General features: G+C 41.0%; 2 protein-coding genes across 5 annotated transcripts in view; one reads left to right on the top strand and one right to left on the bottom strand.

Annotated features, from left to right (window-relative positions):
* LOC111157370 (ring finger and SPRY domain containing 1) overlaps nt 1-22,255 on the bottom strand; it is a 45,199-nt gene extending 22,944 nt beyond the window's left edge. The window contains exons 1-5 of one of the 2 annotated variants that reach the window (XM_022518722.1): nt 21,940-22,255; nt 7,811-8,315; nt 2,832-2,884; nt 2,033-2,145; nt 844-970 (exon numbers count right to left, since the gene is read on the bottom strand). In XM_022518722.1, the coding sequence (XP_022374430.1) occupies nt 844-970; nt 2,033-2,145; nt 2,832-2,884; nt 7,811-8,160 (643 nt within the window). In that variant the 5' untranslated portion in view covers nt 8,161-8,315; nt 21,940-22,255. The other variant, XM_022518723.1, reaches the window with a different exon arrangement.
* Nucleotides 22,256-22,557: 302 nt separating this feature from the next.
* The window catches only part of LOC111157405 (family with sequence similarity 192 member A), a 35,103-nt gene continuing 33,197 nt past the window's right edge, over nt 22,558-24,463 (top strand). Inside the window, exon 1 of one of the 3 annotated variants that reach the window (XM_022518783.1) lies at nt 22,558-22,784. The gene's annotated coding sequence lies outside the window, so the exon portion shown is untranslated. The other 2 variants (XM_022518789.1, XM_022518785.1) reach the window with 2 other exon arrangements.

Here is a 24,463-nt window from a genome sequence, read left to right as displayed (position 1 = left end):
TGAAGTGACTCGTTCCAGTGCACTTGTGGTACACATAGAAGAACCAGAGCCAATATCCAGGTGTCCTGATTTTGAATTCATTTCTTTCTTTCTTTCTTTTTTTAAAGATTTTATTTATTTACTTGACAGAGTGAGAGAGGGGACATAAGCAGGGGGAGTGGGAGAGGGAGAAGCAGGCTTCCCACTGAGCAGGAAGCCTGATGCGGGGCTTGATCCCAGGACCCTGGGATCATAACCTGAATTGAAGGCAGACGCTTAACAACTGAGCCACCCAAGCACCCTGAATCCGTTGTTTCTTTCACCATACGTGATTAACTAGCTGAGGTATTCACCTGTATTTGGATATTAACTTGCCTAAAGTGGGTCATGTCCATAAGCAAGTTAAGTATCTGCTTCTCTTCTCAGGAACTGCTCCAATTTAATGTTCTTATTCCTCTTCCCCAACTTAGTATTTCTCCACTATCTGGCTGAACTTTATAAAATATATACATGTATCTTATCTATTATATGCATAAATATATAACTACATAATCTTTATTATACTGAATTTAGCCTTTTATTCCTAATTTTAAAGCATATAAGTAAAACTTGTTCTTTTAAGTGTCCCTCCGAAAATCCTCAAAGCTAAATTATATTGCACTCATCTCTTTGGCCTTTGAGTAATTTCTTCCCAGTTAAGTTCTATCCCTAAACTTTTATTTATTTATGTATTTTTTGGTGGTGGTGGTTGGGACAAAGACATTCCTTTCTGGTACAACAGGTTTGCTTAAAGACCTGCAGTGTAGTCTTCCCCTTTATGTCGAACAACTGAAGATCTTTCCTGGTAGAGGTTCCCACAGTTACCTGCTAGTTTCTCAGCCAAGCAGCCTAGGACCGCAGATGTGTTCCTGTGTTTGGCAGGATGACCTGAGTCCTGGCAAGCTACTTCTCCATTTAAATTGAGAATTTCAGTCAATTTCTGGAGTGCATCCTAAAAACAAAAATGTACAAGTAGATTTCATAAATAGATTACTTGGGCTTTTTTCCCCCAAGGGAATAATTTTGAGATGAAAGCTACCTCGCCAGCTATTAAATTAACTCAGAAGGAACATAAAGAAATGATATAATCCACCCAATGAGGTCATTATTGATGGGAAATGTTATTTGATCAACCTGGAAGTTTTCTTACATGAATTGTTAAGATTTCCCTTCATTCAAAATGTACCAGTTGTATAAAAAATACACGATATACTCTTGAAATATTAAACAGACTAAATCCACCCAAATGCCAAAATGACTGATAACAGGGCCTTAGTAATGTTGAACTAAAAAGTGACTTACAATTTTTTTTTTAATCAAGCAAGAGCAAATCTCACCAGAGTTTTTGATGCAAATTATAAAAGAAACCCATTATAAGTTTAGGCAAAGGTCAATTCAAAGTGACTAGGCCAAAGGCTTTTCTCTTCTGTCTGTAATGTTTTCCATGTTGTGCCTAAATGTCTGAGGCTTAAACAAATGAAAGATGCCAGCATCCAAAATTTGAAAAAACGTAGTCCATAGAACATATGGACTAAGATAATGAAAGTTTGATACTTTTGTTCTATATAAGGGAAAATCAAGGTTATGCCAGTCTTTAATATGTTTAAGACTCACAAGCGCTTTCAGTGTAACAGTTTTTTTCTCTTAATAGGAAACATTAAAGAAAACCTTTTGTAATGAGAAAACTGTTCAGCAGGGGGTAAGAAAATAATCAGCTCAGCAACGTTCTCTTTTATGAACGTTCTCTTTTAATTTCAAATACAGATTGCCATTTCAGATATAAATGCTTTCATTTTTAACATTTTAAACTAAAGCTTTATAGTAAACTATTGACAGAAAGAGGATGTAGCACTTCATTAGTAATAAAAGGCAAGTTTACATAATAAAGTTGATACTGAATGAAATAGACTCCAAATGTATAAAGAGGAAACACATTATGTCAAAAGTCTTTGTGGATGTTCATCCTGTGTTTAAGCATAGGTGACCATTTCATAAAAGCCAAGTATTGACTTACTTTAGTGGGCAATGGACACTCATCTAGTAACAATGTTATAACAGCTGGTCCCAGTGGATCTTCCAATGGAATAACTCTGATTAAAGACTGGACAACATCCAACCATCCTTCATCTAAGAGCAAATCAAGAAGATTCTATGAATGGAGCGACTATTTTAAAAATGTGAAAATACAGAACTTATAACACAAGGTGACTTCACAACAAAGTAGAAACACTTTTGGCTTTTAAGCAGCTAACACTGGCATGGACATTGTCATTAATTGTAGTCATCATGGTAGAGCCAAAGATTCTTAACTTATAGGAGCCTGGTGATTTGGAGGCCTCTTTGGACAAAACTGAAGATATGGTCCTGGGTTCTCAAATTATAACTAAAATAGTTTCAGCACCTTATTTATGACATAGGCATTTACTGAGAAGATTAAGTATCTGAAGCAGTTGGCTCTAATTTCAGAATGACACTTAGGAAATTGAGGGACAAAAAATGTCCTCCCCATTCTGGAAGGGCTATGGTCAAAGATCTATCAGATCCCCCCCCCCAAATTTTTCTTTTAATAATTTTGGTGAAATAAAACCAATACTGAGAAGTATAGTTATATATTCAGGATGCAGTATACAGTGGTTATTAGTTATTACCCCTGTACAGGAAAATTTCCATACACTAATGGCTTTTTTTTCATGATCATGTGTGTTAAGTACTTTTGGAGTCTTATTTAAAAAAAAAAAAAAAAAGTGGCCACATTTTTTCATAGTCATTAACTCATTAGAAAGTATTTTAAGAAAACTTTAAGAAAAGAATACCTGTTTCTGCCATTTCATGCAATGTAATCATTGAATAGGGAGGTTCCTGATCACTGAAAAACAAATAGTCAAGACATCAAAAGTGAAGAACTAAGAAATAACAATTCCAAATAAAAATTCCAACTGAGGGGCGCCTGGGTGGCTCAGTGGGTTAAGCCGCTGCCTTCGGCTCAGGTCGTGATCTCAGAGTCCTGGGATCGAGCCCCGCATCGGGCTCTCTGCTCTCTCGGGGAGCCTGCTTCCTCCTCTCTCTCTGCCTGCCTCTCTGCCTGCTTGTGATCTCTCTGTCAAATAAATAAATAAAATCTTAAAAAAAAAAAAAAAAAAAAAAAAATTCCAACTGAAAGTGTGGGAGTGGAGACAGAAAGAAATGGATATGGAGAGGGACGGAAGAGACTGCTTCAGCCCCACTCTTTATACAATACACACAACATGAGCTCATTTCTAACCACCCTCTGTGATGGCCCACAATTCAAATGCGTGGGAGGGCTTAGGAAAGGACCAACACTGGCCTGAAGTAAAAGCACAGGACTAAAACTGGAGGCCAGGTAACTACTTTCAGCTTTCCTTTAGAGGCTTAGTGCCAATAAGATGAGCCAGGGAGGTCAACATCATCTCCCTCCAACTTACCTCAAAGAAACACCAGGAAGGGAGATTATAATCTCAACAGAGGATTTATGGAAGCAAGGACCTACATAAACATCTTCATGTTTAAGTGTTCTTCTGGGAAATATCACTATTTGTTTGAACTTCAAAAAATGGGTGTTAGAAGAAAAAGAAACCAAACGTAAGCGAGGAGCTATTTAATATTCTAGACACTGGGGGCACCTGGGTGGCTTAGTTGGTTAAGCATCTGCCATCGGCTCAGGTCATGATCTCATGGTCCTGGGATCCAGCCCCATGTTGGGGCTCTTGGCTGAGCAGGGAGTCTGCTTCTCCCTCTCCCTCTGTACCTTGCCCCGCTTGGGCTTGTGCCCATTATCTCTCTCAAGTAAAAAATTCCTTATTTTTTTAAAGAAAGATTTATTTGTCAGACAGAGATAGGGTGCATGTGCAAAGCGCACAAGCGGGGAATAGCAGGCAGAGGGAGAAGCAGGCTCCTGGCTGAGCAGGAGCCAGATGCAGGACTTGATCCCAGGACCCTGGGATCATGACCTGAGCTGAAGGCAGACATGCTTAACTGACTGAGCCACCCAGGTTTCCCGTAATTAAGTCTTTAAAAAAAATTCTAGACATTGCTCTAAAATGGTATTATATACCTTAATTCAGTGGGGTTTCAATCTGTGATCCCAGGAATCTTAAGGAGGTGCTTTAGGGGAGCTTAAATAATGAACAAAATACTTTCCATCAAATAATGGTAAATCTAATTACTTAGGGAATACATTCACATTTACTTACATATCGTGGCTCTCTGTTTTACTATGAAGAAAACTGCAAAAACTATTGTCTTCAATCATTTAATCCTCAGAAAAATCTTGTGATATGGGAATTATTAAGTTCATTTCAGGTGTTCATTAGGTACTGCTTATGTGACATATCCTGTACCTTTCCATAACTAAGGGAAAATTCGCATTTAAAAGATTTGTCTTAAATGGTATAACTGACTGATTACAAGTATTTCTGGAGAGCAATCTGGCAATAATGAAATTAAATGTACCCAACAATACTAGACAAACTATTACACAGGTAATAGATGCATATCAGGTTATTTGCTGCAGTGCCACATTTGTAGGAACAAAAATTTGGAATTAGTCGAAGTGACCATCACCAGATTACAGGATAACAAAATAGTACTTTCAAGCATACAAAGGAATACTCTGCAGGAGTCAGAAGCAGCTGTAGCTTTACACACAATAACGCAGGTCTCAAACATAATGTTAAGAGAAGTTAAAAACAAGATTTATACAACTGTATCACTTATGGGTTTTTTTTTTTTTTTGTTCTTTAACTTATTTATTTGACAGAGAGAGAGAGAGAGAGCGAGCACAAGCAGGGGGAGTGGCAGAGGGAGAGGGAGAAGCAGGCTCTCTGCTGAGCAGGGATCGTGCGGGGCTCAATCCCAGGACCCTGGGATCATGACCTGAGCCAAAGGCAGACACTAAACCAACTGAGCCACTCAGGTACCCCACTTAGGTAAGTTTTTAAAATCACACACAAGACACTAATATAAACTTCCTGTACAGACATAAATATACGGCAGGCAAATTGGAAGAACATACCTTAAATTCACGAGAATGGTTTCCCACTGATATTTGGATAGTGGGGGGCAAAGGAGACAATATGGTTAGGGGAAAAGGAAAAAATAATAAAAATATGACAGAGTCAGTGACCAATAAAGACTACGAGGACCTCAATTCTACACAGATGCACTTAAAGGACACCCACATCCTTACATTTAAAAAAAAAAAAAAAGATAAGTTCTTCTTGGAACAGAACTAGAGCAGAAATTCCTGGTGGGAGGCAGGAGCTAAAGCCGTAGGACACTGTGGCTCACTGTCTGAAACTAGACAGAGGTGACCAGGAGCCACAAGCCTGCGTGGTAGGCGATGGGAACCAAAACCCCACCTGTGCAGCTTGGACAGGGTTCCCCACTCAGTGAACAAAGTTGCATAAGTTATGAATGATCATATGAGCTACAACTGATAACAAGCTCCGAGTCTCCAGTGACAGAAAAGACAAAGAAAGCCATGCAGCAGGGCGTGGGCTTCTCACAGTGACGTGGGAACTCGGAACCACCAATTTTAGGTTCAGTCATAGCCTGAAGGTGGATGGGGATGACAACAAAAGTGACAGGAAGAGAGATAGGCAGAAAGACAGTGTGACGGAGAGGGAGACAGCACGCACGTGTGCACACACACGCGCACACACACACACACACTCAGTGAGGAAAAAATTCCATCAGGGCTCCGTAGATTATAATTCCAAACCATATGACAATCTGAGGTCATATGACCTCAATATGAAGTCTCTACCAAAAAAGTGCAAATAACAGAACTTCAAAATGATTTTAAAATAAATGTATTTAAAGTGTGTTTCCTACAGCAACTCTCTCACTACAACTTTAGAAACTGCTCTCCTCTCAGAGCAACGTCACCCTTTCCTAAGTAACAAGCAGAAAGCGGAGAACAATGAGGCCCATCGCTCTCTAACTGCAACATCTGCATACATCGTTTTATGTAAACTTGTACTAAGTCCATCTATCCTATCGTTCACAGTTAGCTTTAACAGCCTTATCAACTTTATAGGTTATGAAATTCTTCTCCTTCAGTAGCTTCTGAAAAGGAAGCTACGGTGACTAGGTTTGTAACCGTCTGAAGCCTGTTTTGCCATTAGATTCTGTAACAGGTCCTGTCACACTTGCTGCTCATCTGCCCTATTTGTCCATTGTCAGAAGAGTCATAGTGATAATTCGGTACACGCAGGTTTAAGATAAAAGTGACCCTATTCCTCAAATTATGTATGCTGCTCGCTTCATGTACTTCATCAAGTTCACTTATAATCTATAATATTTTCTAAGATCTTGGAGAAAGAGCTCCTACCTTGCTCCCACACACTCTTAATCACTCTTTTAAAAAATATGGCAAAGTCTATTCTGTACCTGTTTTTTCAATGAGCTTAAAGAACACTGCTCATGGTTTACTTCCTTATTTGGGAAGGGCAACTTCTCATTATAATTTATAGTATGTTTTAAATGTCATCATGAAGAAACTTTAAATAACAGCTTCTAGCCCCTTGCCTGGGGTTGAGGGGTGAAAATGGCATAGATTTATATTCAATAAATATTTTCTACAAAAATATGAACATTAAATTAGTTGGGATACCAGAACTACTTCAAAGCCTGGTTTAATAAACTTAGGGAGGCCTTTCTGAACTGGTTATGGAGAATATTTGTGAGAGCCAGCTCTCCCCAGCATGTTCTACAGCAGATAGAAAAATACGCAAAACAAACTTATTTCTATGAGGGAAAAAAAGCACCTCAGAAAAATATGCACACGTATACCTTGCTTAATGCTCTAATTTTGAGGAATTAAAACTGGATTTTTATAAATGTGATGATCAAATAGTTAGATACTTAAATAGGAGAGGCTGAAGCAAAAAGAACCCACATCTAACTTAAAAAACCCCCACAAATGACCATCTATTAAGCAACTAGAATGTGCAAGGCACTATGCTAGATTCTTTATATATATTATCTCATGATAATCTCTGTAAGGAAGATTTTCTTGTGTCTTATAGATGAGGAATCTGAGGCTCAGAGAAGTAACTCTCCCAGTGTCATGTAGCTAGTTCAAGAGCTCAGCCAAAATCTGAAACTTGGTCCACTGTGGTTCTAAAACTTTTGCTCCTAACTACTGAACTATGGTTAAGTCAAAATATTTTTTCAACTTGAACCATGTTCTCCCATTTCACTGTTATTCAATCTGGGATTTCACAAGTAGAGTTAGACAAAGCAGGGGAGAAATAAAAAAGGTACAGGTGCGTCCTGCAGTTTCAATTTATAAGCCTCCCAAATGGATCTAAGATGGCCAAATGAGGGATACAAAAAGGGAGGAGGATACTCTCCTTGACCCCGTCCTTCCATTGCCAAGATCAGCCAAAATAACTCATCTTGACTCTGTGGTCAGTGGTGTAGACAGGCAAGCAAGGTAAGAGTTTGTCTCCGTGAAACTAGTTCCTACTACAGCTTGCAAATCAAACTCACTCCGTGTTTCCTACGTGCCCTGATGAAGACCGTAGCTTTAATTAGTGTTCTCTGCTATTGAAATGTTTAGACATTTCCAGATAGTAGTAGATGTAGCAAGTAAAAACATCAAGCCTTATAATTTACTCTGCCACTGGAGGAGAAATAAAATATTCTCCCTTGCCTTGTAAGCTCACGGCTTGGTGAATATACTCTAATGAAAGGAAGAACCCCGAAGTTTTGGTTCCTGTAGAACATTTTTCATTGCAGAGGGGTGACTAGGAAGTCAGATACTTACTTATCTACAAGAGTCCGTATGACTGCTAGTGTGTCCAGCACTAGCCCGTCTACATTTTGTTTCTTTCTCCTTGGCTCATGGGGTCCTCGGCCCCTCCTTGGTGGCCGAACAGGATCCCGGGGTTGGCTCCTCGTGTCAGCAGTGGGTACTGCACTGTTCTCGGCCTGCTGCTGCTGGGTGTCTACACTGTCTTCTGCTCCACTGTCATCTCGGCAGATACAGGAATTACCCATGGTGGCAGTGGCACCTCTAGTCCCCAGGAAGTGGGCTATGTGCTCCTCAAGAGTCAACAGCAGACCCTGGCCAAGGCTTCTGCTCACTAAGAACACAGCCCAACCAAAGACAATCATTTAGATAGTTTTCAGTTTTCCAAGTACTGTTTTCATAATCTGGAGTCGAGGAACTTGCATTCTATTTGTTTCTAACAACTGAATGTGGAAGAAAGTTGCAGAACTGATCCTCAGCATTATCAGTTACAGGGAATCCGGGTCATCCAGTGGCAGTTCTAAAAGAAAGAGAAGGAAAAATGAATCCAAGGTCATTTGATTACTCAAAACTTTCTTAGTTTGATTTTGTAGGCATTAGGATTACCATGACAAACCATCTTTGGTTATATTTATAGGTTTCCAACACAAAGAGGTACCTTTGCATAAGAAAATCAACAATTAAAAATTCATTTTTATCATTATAAAGTTGATCGCAAAAACCATTCCCAGGTAAACAGGAGTTATTTTTTTTTCTTTAAACCATATGTGTGAGGGGCACCTGGGTGGCTCAGTGAGTTAAGCCTCTGCCTTCAGCTTAGGTCATGATCTCAGGGTCCTCGGATTGAGCCCCGCATCCCCGCATCAGGCTCTCTGCTCAGCAGGGAGCCTGGTTCTTCCCCTCTCTCTGCATGCCTACTTGTGATCTCTCTCTCTCTCAAATGAATAAATAAAATCTTAAAAAACAAACAAACAAACAAACAAAAAGTGTGTTTGGTTCTACCCATACAGAAATACATTAGAAGAATGTGTTTCAAGGGCTCCTTCTGTGGATTCTGAAAAATGAACTCCTTTTTAAACTTAAATGTAGGAGAAAAGTTAGGATGTTTCAAACAGACTATCAAATTACAGATGTTCGTTGCTTAAAAAGTTATGATACAAATGATATAGCACCCACTCAATATCCAGAAGAATAAAAGGCAGAGTGTTTCTCTTGAATGCAATCACCAAACTGCACAGATTTCTCATTTGGAGGGACTCTTGAGAATTTACAGAAATTACACAAGCAGTTACAAAGTTTTTCTATTATATTAGCAAGACTGGGGAGAGGCAAATATGTATCACAAGGTTACACTTTCACAATGATCAGTCTGTTGTAGGACATGTCTGATACAAAGTTACAAAGAAGGATGCACCAATTCTCTTTGTTTAAAAATACTGACTAAGCACCTTGTGCCCCCACCATGGAGGCACTGGGAGAACAAAGAAGGATAAGGCACAGGCCCTGCCTTCCAGGAATTAATGGATGGCCATTCTCATCCCATACAGTATGTTCATCAACAGAAAACCTAATGACAGAAGCTGCTCTTCATTAAACTGAGAAAATCTGGTTAGGTTTAGAAAGGAGGATCTGGAAGAAGAAAATGGACAGGGTTGGCTTGGTAACAGAAAGTAAAAAAATCACACCAACACCTGGAGACAGGGCCCATAGGGGCACAAATGGACACACGAGGAATAGAGACTAGACTATTGGAGACCAGACTCTCTACATTTGGTTATTTATAATTAAATCTGCATATATTGAGTACCCACTCAAGGGCAGATATAAATAAAATGTGTAATTCAATGGAATTGGAGGCCAGAGAAGTTACTTCCATTATGGGGACAGATTTGCAGCAAATTCTTCTAAATATTTGTGCAGTTTAATTACTGCTCATGGAGGAAAACTGAAGCAAAGGAGACATATGGAGATAGAACGTCTTTACACATACATATAATAATCTAATCTGTATAGAGAGGGGGAGGGACAAGAAAAGGAAGGGCAGGAGGGGGATGGGAAGTGAGAAGAGAGGCAACAGACATTATCTCCCTCCAGATTACCAAGACAGCAACAGCCTAACCAAATAATACCATTGGTGTTCTTTCCCCTCAAAACAGTCAGGCTGTCTTTAAAATTTGGAGATTATACTTAAAAGGATGTAACTGGAGTATGTTTACTGGAGTATGTGTCCACATTCTAAACCAGAAAGCAGTCCCATTACTGCAGGGACCATGGGAGACAATTCCCCCAGATGGCAGATAACCAAGAGATTTCAGTGCTTAAAGGACAGAAGACAGAAATCACAAACAATGCTTTTAAGAGGGTCCCTGGTATAAATTTCAGTTGATCTTATACATTATGCTTCTTTCGGAGAAAGACCAAAACCTAACGTCCTTCTCACACAATTTTCAGAGGGTACTGTTCAAACAATTCAGAGGACAGTGGGTAAAGAATCCAAGGTTTTCTCACAGGTCTGCCCAGCTGATATGCCACTAGTACACTTCCTTGAAATGCCCAAGTATTATATTAAAACTTTATCTGTTAACTTTTTAAAACAAAAAATGGGATGCGCACTCATTTTTAAGACCCAAATGCTGTATACAGTCTATAGAAAAGTGAAAGCTTCTGAGAAGAAAGGCTTTCTTCATAGGCCATTCCCTTTCCCAGAGGTAACCCCTGCTAAAAGCTTCATGTGTCTGTTTTCATACCTATTATTATATACTCACAAAACTTTTTTTAAACTTAACTAGGACAATGCCATGACCATTGTTCTGTGGTTTGCTTTTTTTCCCCTTACCAACACCGCTTGCTACATGAGAATTTTTAAAACTACTCCTCATTCTAATTAAGACTATATCAAAATCCATGTTGGATTGTCATAGTTTCTTACTATGCCATAAAAATCTGTGTCTAAACCAGCTAGTATTTTGGGTATGGTAGAAAGAGTGGTCCAGGATGCAATACAAAGGAACTCTGGGAATGCTTCATCTCCTGGCCAAGTGCTTTTTTTTTTTTTTTTTTTTAAAGATTTTATTTATTTATTTGACAGACAAGTAGGCAGAGAGGCAGGCAGAGACAGAGAGAGAAGGAAGCAGGCTCCCCGCTAAGCAGAGAGCCTGATGCAGGGCTCGATCCCAGGACCCTGAGATCATGACCTGAGCTGAAGGCAGAGTCTTTAACCCACTGAGCCACCCAGGCGCCCCTGGCCAAGTGCTTTCTAACCCTAAACTGCTGCATGGTGTCAAGGTTACTAGAGCAGAGGAAATTTTACTGGCTTCTCTACAACTTCTGAGCCTTTCCACATGCTCAGTATGGAAGCTGGGACAGGCATGACAAGCAAATAGCAGTGTCAGTCCAGCCAGACACATTAAATGGGGGAAAGTATGTATACCTAAGGAAGGGAGACCAGTCAGGTATTAGAAAAAATTGGTAATGATTTGAGAATGTCAAGGTGAGATTAAGTCCCAGAAAACAAAGTGTTAGAAGAAAAGAGAGGATCCTTACATCTTAATACCCAATGCTTGTGAAGCTATTTAGATTAACAAGAAATCTGGGGAATGCTTGTGAGAAAAGCAATGGGTTGAAAAAGTTTGTTGAATTTCAGTCTTAAACATCATTTTATCCAAAATTTTTTTTGCTAAACTGGATAAAGAATTAATACTCTATGCAGATTTCCTTTTAATACAGTTCCAAAGTAAATGGAAGATATCAATACATACAGCTATTTTTAAAAATCTGACTAAATTTGGAGGAAGATGACAAGAATTCAGGTTTTTTTTTTTCTATTTTCATACTAAATTCAAGCGTAGTTCAGGTCAGTTTCTTCCAAGAGTCATTTTCCCCAAATGAACCAGAAGATGATGCCAATTACAAAATTTGCCATAAGAGGAAATGAAGTAAAAAAAAAAAAATAAGTTTTCAAATATTTTAAAACCAAAGACTTTCTCTTTTAAAGACTAACTGTAAAGACCAGGTGTAAGGAAGACGTTAATGAGGTGGGAGGAGCTGTGAGGCACTTCAAAGGAAAGTCTATGAAACATATAAGAAAAAAATGAGAGCTGGCATCTTTAAAAAAAATCTCCTGAAATGAACATACAGAAAATATTAAAAAAAATTTTTTTTAATTTTTTTTAAAGATTTTATTTATTTATTTGACAGATAGAGATCACAAGTAGGCAGAGGCAGGCAGAGAGAGAGGCTGAGCAGAGAGCCCAATGTGGGGCTCGATCCCAGGACCCTGGGACCATGACCCGAGCCGAAGGCAGAGGCTTTAACCCACTGAGCCACCCAGGCGCCCTAAAAAAAATTTTTTTATTATTCTGATAATTTTTTTTTTTTAAAAAACTCTCCTTTTTATTTTATTTTTTTTATTTATTTATTTTTTTATTTGACAGAGAGAGAGATCACAAGTAGTCAGAGAGTCAGGCAGAGAGAGAGAGAAGCAGGCTCCCTGCTGAGCAAAGAGCCCGATGCGGGGCTCGATCCCAGAACACCGAGATCATGACTTGAGCCGAAGGCAGCGGCTCAATCCACTGAGCCACCCAGGCGCCCCTATTCTGATAATTTATATATAAATCAGGATTCTTTACCATTGAATTGTTAGGTTTTTTTGTTTTTGTTTTTAGATTTTATTTATTTATTTATTTATTTTTTAACAGAGAGAGAGAGAGAGAGAGAGAGCACAAGCAGACAGAGAAGCAGGCTCCACACTTGAGCAGAGAGCCCCATGTGGGCCTCCATCCCAGGACCCTGGGATCATGACCTAAGCCAAAGGTAGACATTTAATTGACTGAGCCACCCAGGCGCCCCACATACAGAGAATTTTAAGGATTACAGCTAAAGGCTAGGGACATTAGTGAACAAAGCATATGATCCTTTAGATTCATTCAGCGCTAAAGAATGTATAGCTTTTCATCTGGAAATCTTTGTCACTTGTGGTATTTTTCTCATGGAACAAACTGTGAATACTTTAGGCAAAAGACTGGGTAATGAAACTAAACAATTATACTTGAAACAGCTTTGTTTTATCTCATTCCAAAAAGCGTTATGTGGTCCTCTTCCCAGGGGCCATTGTTTGAAGACAGTACGAGCCTACAGATCTTCTATAGGACGCCAGAGGCCTGCTCCAGCACAGGGCATGGTCTTTGCAGTCGGACAGACTGGGCTCAGGTCCCAGCCCTGTAATACAGCTATGTAGTCTAATTACCCTGGCTATTGACACACTTTAAAACACGGAGATAATAATAGTTCTTACACAGTACTATAGTGAGGATTAAATGTAATAGAGCATGTCATACATGTGGCACAGAGCCTAATGTACTGGATCCAAAAATGCAATATGTCATTATAAAATGATTAACTAAATAATCTGGGATGTCGGGACTCCAAAATAAGACCTGATTTAAGAACACGAAGATAATTAAAGAAATTATCTTTTATAGTTCTCATCTACTCTGTACTAAAATAATTTTTACTTATCTATACTTTTAGACAAAGAAACTTGGGAGGGATTGTAGCTTAATCATCCCAAAGGCGATGGGCATTACAATTGCTTAGGTACTTCTTAAAATGCAAATTCCTGGGTCCACTCCAAATCACCAGAATCAAAATTTCTAGGATGTGGCCAAACAAGTGTTCTCTTAAAATTCTCCAGTTGATTCTGATGGTGGCCAGGTCTGGAAATCATTGTGTTACGATATCTAACACAGAACCTGTCACAACAGGCAGGACATATGGATGGAATGAAGGGACAAACTGAAACACTACAGAGTGATTCATCTGGGGTCAAAAAAGTTAATCTCCCTTTCCAGAAAAATGAACTAAAACTATCTTCGCACATAGCCTTTTGGAGAGGGTAGCCAAAGAAACCATCAGAATACAGTTACATCCATTAATGATTATATACAGTATGTATCAACATGGTGAGTAAGACAGCCCCCTATGTTTCCCACCAGGTCCACCCTATGAAGCATCGTAACTTGCTTATGGGTACCCTGCTTATAGGTAATGTCATCCAACTGCTGACAGGCGGAATGGAAAATGAGTAAGAACAGAGCTTATGTAAAGGCAAAACATCTCAAATACCTGTATACTTCCCCATAACTTTAAGACTACTTAGCATTAGACTGGTCGAGTCTCAATTTTGAGGAAAAAAAAAAAAAAAAGCTAGTCACATAATTTAAATAGACACGACGATTAGATCTGTGGCTGTAGCAATCATCAACTGATTATAATGATACGCTGGAAGCCACCGCTTAGACACTTTTTCCCATCTAAATGATAATGCTTTGTAAATCATTATACTGTTCATAGCCATTTTGCTGCAAGAGCGTAATTATAATCAAGCATTTCCTTTTACAAAAGAAAGTGAAGACTATTTTTTCCACTTCTATATCACTTATGATTTGTTTGGTTTTTATATTTTATCTACTTTAAAGGGGCTTTGAAAGGAAAAAAAATCAAAGTGAGCTGCTCAGTAAGTTTAGTGTTGAAGTGGTGAGGTCTGGTAGTCAACACATAGACCTCTACCATCGTAAACAGCTCACCACAGAGACATCTGGCCAACTGGTCTAACCCTGTCTCACAATGGTCCAGGAACCAGTGATTCACCTCTTCAAATATTTGCTTGCATTCAATCATAATACAGCTCAGTGGCATTAAGAAAACTTTCTTTTCTCTGAAAATAAGACTTCAGGATTATGCTGCCAAGAAAGGAGAAGCTGGTTAAATGAACGGCCATAGGAAGAAAAACCAAACTTTGGGCATGAAATTACTATTGCTGTCATCTTTGCCTCATCATTCCAAAACAGTGTTAAAGGATGCCATAATTTTTTCCAGTCCACTCCCCAATTCCCAAAGACTAAATCCTGCAGGATGAATAGTAACAACATGTAATATACTGGAAATTTTAATGGTTTTCTTTCCTTAGAAAATGTTTTGGATTTTATCCTAAGGCAGTGAATGTATTACAAGTGATAGCTTCCAATGTCATATTTAGTCCCTCAACATTTTATTATGAACAATTTCCAACATAGAGAAAAGCTGAATTTTACAGTGAACACCTATATACCCACCATCTACATTCTAACAATAATATTTTATTACACTTGCTTTATTACATACCTACCCATCTCTATCTGTCATCAGTCCAGTTAATTGGTTTTGCTGCATTTCGAAACAAATTATAGACATCAGTATACTACCCCCTAAATCATTCAGCATGCATATCACCAACTGGACTTCAATATGTTTTTAGAAGTTAAAATTTACATATAATGAAATATACAAGTCTTAAGCATATATGTGCCAAATTTTGTCCAAAGCATACACCTATGTAATTCAAACCCTATCAAGGTAAATCTACCCATAAATATATTTGCTTTTCAAATATTCTACAGGACATCCCAAACACAATTTTTTTTTTGACTGAAGATTGTGTTTAAATGGGGGAAAACTGGGCGCCTGGGTGGCTTAGTTGGTTAAGTGACTGCCTTCAGCTCAGGTCATAATCCCAAGGTCCTGGGATTGAAGAATCCCACATCAGGCTCCCCGTGGTCTTCGGGGATCTTGCTTCTCCCTCCCTCTACTGCTCCTCCTGCTTGTGCACTCTCTGTCAAATAAATAAATAAAATCTTTAAAAAAAATAAAAACAGGGGTTCTTGGGTGGCTCAGTGAGTTAAGCCTCTGCCTTTGACTCAGGTCACGATCTCAGGGTCTGAGATCGAGCCCTGCATTGGGCTCTCTGCTCAGCAGGAGCCTGCTTTCCCCTCTCCCTTTGCCTGCCTCTCTGCCTACTTGTGATCGCTCTCTCTCTGTCAAATAAATAAATAAAATATTTTAAAAAAATAAAAATAAAAATAAATGGGGAAAACCTAGGAGATCAAGATTATTTGGTAGTACAATAAGTGGATAAGAAAAGTGTCTTATATGTCAAGAGTATACTTGCAAGTTGAAACAGAAACCACCTGAAGACATTTTAACAAGGGTGTTTTTGTCTCTAGACTCTAAGGCATCTGATCTGCTCTGGCTGGGGGGGGGGGGCGCGAGAGGGGAAGATTGTGAAATATTTGGTTGTAACTTCACTTTTCCTCCAAAAAGAAAAGCAATTCTGGTAATAAGATATTTTTACATGTCACCTAGGTGTGCAAAAACTCTGCAGTGGCACTGCCACTTGAGGTTTAAGTCAGACAGGGTCCTGTTATCCCTGGGATTTTAACTAACTTTCACATTGTCTGAGAAAAGGACTGGGTGATTCTGATCCTTCTGCTATACACAGAGGTTAGTTTAAGAAAGTGTGTCTTGGGGCGCCTGGGTGGCTCAGTGGGTTAAAGCCTCCGCTTTTGGCTCGGGTCATGATCTCAGGGACCTGGGATCGAGACCCGAATCAGGCTCCCTGCTTGGGAGGGAGCCTGCTTCCTCCTCTCTCTCTGCCTGCCTCTCTGCCTACTTGTGATGTCTCTCTGTCAAATAAATAAATAAAATATTTTTAAAAAAGAAAGAAAGAAAATATGTCTTTTGGGGCGCCTGGGTGGCTCGGTCAGTTGGTTACACATCTGCCTTCAGCTTAGGTCCTGATCCCAGGGTCCTGGGATCGGGCTCGCTGCTCAGCAGGAAGCCTGCTTCTCCCTCTGCCTACCTCCACAACTTGCACTGCCTCTTGCTCTCTCTCTCAAATAAATAAATCTTAAAAGAAGTGAAAGTACATCTTTGAAGGGGGAAAGTAGTTAATTTTTATGGCTGATCTGGTACAGAAGGATTATCTTGAAAAAGCTTCTCCTAAAATGTTAAGAGCTTTTTGGTAGCAGTAGTATCTGTGGTCAAATGAGATTTTTTCGCAGAACAAATTATAGAATACAGCCCTGACCTGAAACAGTACAAAGGAGAAAAGACAAATCCTTTTAGCATTCGAAAAATGTAACAAGAAATAAAATTTAGGGCTGGGATAAAGTAAGGAATTCGCAGAAGCAAATAAAAGCAAAAAAGGAAAAGTAAATGATACTTGCCTGATCTCAAAGACTGAAAAATTTGCCTTGAACCCAGAAAGGGAATATTACGGTCCCAGTGATGGCTGCAGTACAGAGGAGAAAAACAAATGCAGTACTCCATACTATTTGACATCCTCCTCCCCCCACAGGAGGCCAGATAACAGGAAATCATAAAGATCTGTTAATTCAAACACATTCATGATACGCAAATCAGAGGACTTTACTATTACAGAGAACTCTTTGCTGTTAAAACAAAATGTGATGACAGCATGGATAGCAACACTTTCCTTAAAGAGATCTATTTAAAGCAGTATCTGAAGTCACTCAATCGCACACTCACCTGGATACTTAGTAGAAACTAACAGTAGTCAATAAATATTTTAAGTGAATTTATTCTAAAATCTGTAAAAACCGAGGGTTTCCAAAGGAGTTATCACTTTGAAAAACTAAGATGTCATACAATAAATATAAATCCAATGCTTATATGCAGGCACCAAGCAAAGATGAAAAGAGGTCCCTCGTGCTCTTGGCAAAGGGACGAAGGACAGCAACACAGCAACACTGAGCGCCTGATCCATACTACAATACATGCCGTGGAAGCCTATGGATAGAGTCAGGTCCATGAGGTGGAGGCCTCTCCCTCCACCATTTTTTCCTGTGGAAAAGGAACTTAGTGACTTTCAAGTATCTCTTATAAGCAAGTTTTTAGGTGACTGTATATACCAGCATTAGCAAAAAGGGAATGGAAGATTTATACTTGTGTTGCTACACATTCAGGTACACATTAAATTACAAGCCAAAACATTGTTGGTGTGAATATTCCCAATCACAACAGTAAAAGGTTAACCAAAAGCCTATAAATTGATAAAGATGAAGCTCATAGCACTTTCAAGGGGGTGGGGGGAAGGAAGCACAATGGAAAACCAAGATTCATTTGAGACAATACTGAGGATGATCCCAAATAAGCATCCTTCCTGAATATGGCAGGAACCCCCATTCTGCACAGGACACGTAAGCAGCCCTGCTCTGGTGCCAAGTTTCCCGGGATAGACTCTGGGAGACAACAGTAAGCTCTAATGTTCTACTAGTTTTAATTTATGAATACCATGTTTTAGTAATTCTTAATAATTCACTTGGTAGGTTATTAATAAGTAGCCCTTAGGCATATGTAAGTATGAATAACTATGAAGCAAGAAGAACTGAAGAAAGGAGCTGTACTTCTCACAAAGAAGGGTGGAGTGGAAGCCATACTTGGAGAGTGACTGCATGAAGGAGCCCAGGAGAGGAAACTTAACTCTTCAGGAGGTGGAAGGGGTAAGAAAAAACTAACATTGAAACATTAAACTGAGGTAATACTAAACATGCCAAGTAAGGTGTTTCAAACCTTCTATTTGATGTAAGACCCATGAAATTATGCCTGGAAACTATCATTTCAAGCAACAAGACAGTTACATGCAAGGTTCATTCATTAACAAACTTAAGGAGTGCATCGTTCTTTGTTTTTTCAAATGCATTCTCCATTTTCAAAAGCTCAGGAAGGTAGAAAGGAGAATATTCTCTAACAGCCAACCACCATTTATAAAATGTTTGCTTCCTTTAGCCTTATATATAGCATACAGTTATATACAGTTATCTACAGTTAAATATGCTTTTACATATTTAACCAGCAAAAAAAAAAAAATGGACAAAGAAAAATTTCACAATATGTAACTTTTTTCCTAATCTTATTTCAAAAGCTTTTTTTTTTTTTTTTTAAGATTCTATTTATTTACTTGACAGAGAGAGAGAGTCACAAGGAGGCAGAGAGGTAGGCAGAGAGAGAGAGGGGGAAGCAGGCTCCCCACTGAGCAGAGAGCCCAATGCAGGGCTTGATCCCAGGACCCTGAGATCATGACCTGAGCCGAAGGCAGAGGCTTAACCCACTGAGTCACCCAGGCGCCCCTCAAAAGCTTTTGACAAGGTGACTTATTGAATAGATAAACCAAAGGGAAAATATTCATTCTTTCACACTCCTAAAATTGTACAAGTCTTCTTCTAATAATTGGGGCCCAAGTTTTAGCACTACTTCCTGACTTCTCTTGTTTTTCAGTTTTCTAAATTGTACACAAGGAAAAAGCTATCCAACCTCAATGGTAAATGCAAAAATGCCAAATATTTGAAGAGAAGCTCAACTGATAGTTTACTACCCTCAAATAACTCTTTGAAATAGATTGCTGGTTCCATTGTGGTTCCCATCTGTGGTGCCTAATGATTTGCCATTTACATTTTCAGCCCTGTGACTCTCACATCTATTTTACAAGGCTCTGACCACAACAAAGCAGAAAACTTCCTATTTAAAGTAGTAATAGTCATTACCATCCATAAGAATTCCTAATAATTCCTCAAAGTATAGATATTAGAGTATCAAGGTGAGTTGTATTTTAAAGGATGCGAAGTGACTTCTCACTTCATTAAAAAAAATTACTTCCCATTATTTTTCTAATTCTTTTTTTAAAAAAAGATTTTATTTACGTATTTGGCAGAGAGAGACACAGCGAGAGAGAGAGAGAGAGAGAGAGAGAGAATGAATGAATACAAGTAGGGGAGTGGGAGAGGGAAAAGCAGGCTTCCTGCTGAGCAGGGAGCCCGATGTGGGTCTCCATCCCAGGACCCTGGAATCATGACCTGAGCTGAAGGCAGATGCTTAACAACTGAGTCACCCAGGCGCCCCTATTTTTCTAATTCTTTTTTTTTTTTTAAGATTTTATTTATTTATTTGACAGAGAGAGAGATCACAAGTAGGCAGAGAGACAGGCAGGGGTGAGGGGGTGGGGAGCAGGCTCCCCGCTGAGCAGGGAGCCCGATGTGGCTCCATCCCAGGACCCTGAGATCATGACCCGAGCTGAAGACAGAGGGTCTAACCCACTGAGCCACCCAGGCGCCCCTATTTTTCTAATTCTTGATAGGCTGACTTAAGCTCATGAGTAGAAACAGACTATTGGAAATGCACTTCAGGAACACACAACAATTTGTTATTCTCTTGCCAAAACATACTTCAGAGCTGTTGTTTTTCCCGATTCACTACTGAATAACAAAGTTTTACACACAATGCTGAGCTCTTATTTCCCCTTGATTTTTGGCCAACTTACTAAGGGAAAAGTCATCTTGTTGACAAATCAGAAAGAAGTCCATAGAGAGTATGCTGGATCACTTCCTAATCAATAACTTAAAAATAATCATGGAGTACAGAAATAATGAAGGGTTCTAAAAAACAGTAAAAGCAGGACACAGGCATTACGCATATATCTTGAGAAATCAGAAAGCTCATAAAATCACCAGAGTGCACTTTTTTTTTTTTAAGACCCATGGAATATAAAATTAGAAAAACAGGAAATGCAAGCCAGTTTTTTGTTAAAAAAAGAAAAGCAAAGAAACCAAACTTCAAAAATCACCAATTACCCAACATTTGGAAAACCAGCTCTAACAAATGCCACTAACCAAACATTAGGAAAATGTCATACTTGGACACAATTATCTTATAACCTCATAGGGGGAGCTACAAAGAAAGATGTCATTCCAGGAAACGCAAATTCTATATATGGTGAGAAATAGCGAACCGCCATGTAAGAGAATTTTAAAAGCAATTATCTAACGTGCTCATAACCCATATTTTGAAGCCAGCACAGAGCACAGAAAGGCATAATATTCAAAAAAGGTCTCATCTACAAAATCACAACTGAGAGAGGAAGCATGATATTCACTACATGTAACAGCCAAAGGTCATAATACTCACTACATGTAGACACCCAAAGGCTACACACACACACACACACACACACATTCTCTCACATACACGGAAAAAGGGGAAGTAGTTTATAATATTGAGATCAAATTTCAGCCGTCAGAGAAAAACTTTCTGGAGGAAAAGATTATATTATAGTGCTACCTCTTGCCACACTATCGGAAGTTCAAAGTAAATTAAAACTCTGGGAGCAAAAACCGGAAATCCCTCCACTCCCATCCAAGCAGGGGCTGAAACCACGGATTTAGACCATAATATGACCTAGAAAGCCTGGAACCTTGAGGTTTTCAGTACAATATGGCTCCCAGCACCCTAGGTGATCAACAATTGTATTAATGCTAATCCCTTACATCTACATACTGCTTTACATTTTAGACAGTGCTTTCACTTTTATTCCTCAATCCTTCTGGTGGTAGAATCACAGTACTTTACTTTCGCACAGCTTGTAGTTTGGAAAGTATCTTCACACACTGCGCTATTATTTTACAGAAGAGACCCAAGAGATTAAGTTACTCGTCTATGAACGTGTACGTGGTAGGTGAGGGGCCTGGACAACTGCGGGACTCTATTCAGTCACAGACACTTCCAACCTTTTAAAGTTCAAAGTACAACACTCCAGACGGAGCAGCCTCATTCAGACAGCTCTATAGGATAGAACTGGACAGTCTCAGTGTACCATCTCTGCCCCGCTCTCCCTCTCCAGAGACAGGGAAACCGAGGCACCAGGTAGGAACAAAAGCCTCCTCTAGAGTCACGCAAGGACTGATGCTGGGATAGACTCCCCCACCCACCCACTCACCCACCTGCACTACACCCAGAAACAGCTAAATCCTGTGTTTAAGACACAGGTCGGGCTCCAGAGAGGAAAACCCTTGCCGTTACCGCTTCCCTCTCACTACTCCCCACCCGGGCTTTCCTACAGATGGTGGTCTCTGCTTTCCAGAACCGCTCAGCAACAACCTCTCCCTAGGGCCCTTACCCATTTTTCACATCGGGCCTCCGGAGTAAAAGAATCCGCTAGCTCTGGCTCCCAACTCCTAGTCCCTTTCTCTAAGGGATCTCTCGACCCCAAGGCATTTCTGTCTCCCAGGGGAAGGTCCGACTCCAACCCGAGCCACCTAAACCTTAAACTCCACAAAAGAAAACCTTCCCAACGCCTCCTCCAGTTACCCCTTCCGTCCAGGACACTCCCGAGGAGGACCCCTAAATATCAGGAGCCTCCCAAGAGCTACCTGCCTCTCACCTGGGCCCCTTTAGCCGCGGCCTCCTCGGAAGGGCGACCCCCAAAAACCTCCGCCGATCACGCACCCCCTAAAGGGGGAACACCCTCTTCCAAGTACCTCTTCAAGCGCCTTCAGCAACGGGCCTCAGCGGAGAACCTCCGGGTTGCTTCCTGGGCTCTGCCCAACGCCGCTCCCTCCCGGGCCCCTTCCTAGAGTCTCCTCCGGCACCAGTCGGGTCTCTCCGCCGCAGACCCGGGCGTCTGATCCCCTCCCTCACGGACGTCCCCAGGTCTCCGACTCCCCCCGGCTCCGCGTCCTCAGTGGTTTCCCAAGAGCAGCGCGGCCGGGCTACGGCACTGACTTCTGCAGCTCCAGGGCCCACCCGAGGGAGGGGGCGGCGGCGGCGCCCGACTCCTTTGTGACAGGTCCAAGAGAGCGGTAAAGATGGACGCGAGGCCACGGCGCTGCCATTACGCGCTGGGGCCCACCCCCGCTTCGCACCGCCCCTGCCCTCCCTCAGTCCCCTAGGAAACGCCCCTTCCTCGGTGGCAAGCCCTCTCGCTTACAGCCAGTCATCTTTCGGGGAAGTTACCACGTGATCATACGGGGCGACCCGCCCCTCAAGCGCGAGCTGGCCAATCCCCTTGCTGAGGTGCGAATGGCCCAATCAAGTCTCTAGGGCTAGCTTTCGGGACACCGGATTTCCATCTGTCTCCTGGGGAGGAAGAGGGGTGCGGATTGGGTTACGCCGCCGGAAGCGGGGCGGAACTTTGTTGTGGCGGTGAGGAAGAGGAAGCCCTGAAGGGTCAAAAGGAATACAAAAGCAAAGGCTATTTTCTTTCTTTTCTTTCTCTCTCTCTCTCTCTCTCTTTTCTTTTGTACTAAAGAGCGAGCGGTCTTAGCGGTGGCTTAGGGGTGGGCGTCGCCGAGGTGAGGGGGTCTCGCCTCCCGCACGCTGGTAGGTGAGTGCGGCCTGGGCCCTACCTAGCTTGGCTTAGACACCTGGGCTCCAGCTTCTTCGCTGAGGAGATGGGGGGCTACGTTTAATGTGAGGTTTAGGGTGAAGCCGGTTCTCAGTCTGCGCACTCGCCTAGTGCTCTGAGTCACTGGGGCCAGGGGCTTGCTGGGGTCCGCCTAAGTGGAGCCGAGGGAGCCCGCGGGAGGGCCTCCCCAGTCGTGTGGGGAAGCATCCCGACCCTTTCTAGCGGTCTGGGGACTTCGGGCCTCTTGTCGGCTCTCCTCCACCGTTTCTGCTAGGTGGGAACACCCAGGCTCCCAAGGGAGGAGCGGGCTCTCTCGCAGGGGTCTTGGGAGGGCTCCAGGCGACTCAGGCAATGTGGGAGTGACTGGCTGGAAATCTTTGAATCACAGAACGCAAGTGTAGGATGGGAAACACACTTACTATGTACGGTGTACCATTTGCTGTGCTCAGTGCATTTTCTTCTAATAGATAACAAGCCAGCATACTCGTTTTGCAAAAGGAAACTTAGGAAACTAAGACCGAGGGTTGAAGGATCTTGTTTGAGAGTTGTTTGCCCACGTGAACGTCTGTGCACACAGGTGTAAATGTGGAGACCTACTCGTTCAGAGCAGTGGTTCTTAATCTAGTAGAAAACAAGATTTTCTGCGGCCCGTTTAAATGCAGATTCTCCGACCCTACCCCCAGATAGTCTGACTGAGTAGGTCTGGAGTTGGGACAGGGGAAGCCAAGTGCGGGCCTGGTGGTCAGAATTCCCAATGACCTCTTGTGTACCAGCTGTGAGGTAAGGTTTGTTCGTTCTTCAGCTGTTTGGCTTGTTGATGTGCTAACAGGGACCCCATAAAATGGTTTGGAGGGAACTGCTTCTGAAATCCTTGAATCAGTGTTTTATACTCCTTTTTGATACAAGGAATTGAACTGAAATAAAGACAGCTTTTACAGTCTTTCAAATAGAGCACAAGACAGTTGTGTTGACAGTTTTTAGGGGTCTGCAAGCAAAGGCCGGCCAATTATTTTTCTCAGCTGAAGTGTTGTTGCTTTAATCCCTTACAACCAGGAGGAGCTGTGTCAAGACAGTTCACCTGGCTAGCAGTCTTCCCTTTCTCCTTCTAAGAATCTTGATGTTTGGTTAGAGTGAAGCTGTTGCCTCAGATATTGAAAACCACATAGCTGGTAAGCGAAGTAATTGTAGTGTGTGGTTCCGCCATAGGCTCCATCATATTGTAATTATGCCTCTGGGGCAGCGGAATTAAACAACTTAGTCTGCTCACTATTGATCACCTTCTGAAAATGCTTTGTCTTCAATTCTTAAGTATGGTCAGTTTCACTCGTTATTGTAGAATGTGTTTCAAAGATTGTTTTTGGTTTTTGGTTTTCTGCATTTTCATGATGCAACTGTGGATGTGTTTTTGTTGGATTTGGTGTTTATCAGACCTTGAATGAGTGGATTAGTGTCTTCCATTAGTTCTGTAAAATTCCCGGCGAGTTTATATTCATATATTGCTTATGCCCCATTATATATCGCCTTTGCTGATTTAACACAGAGCCTTTCACTCTAATGTCTGTGTTTCTTTTTTTTTTTTAAGATTTTATTTATTTGACAGATCACAAGTAGGCAGAGAGGCAGGCAGAGAGAGAGGAAGGGAAGCCTGCTTCCCTTCC

Source organism: Enhydra lutris, unplaced genomic scaffold (assembly GCF_002288905.1).
Source record: "Enhydra lutris kenyoni isolate GAN:26980312 unplaced genomic scaffold, ASM228890v2 scaffoldscaffold54, whole genome shotgun sequence".
Classification (NCBI taxonomy): domain Eukaryota; kingdom Metazoa; phylum Chordata; class Mammalia; order Carnivora; family Mustelidae; genus Enhydra; species Enhydra lutris.
This window is presented reverse-complemented; position numbering and strand designations above follow the sequence as displayed.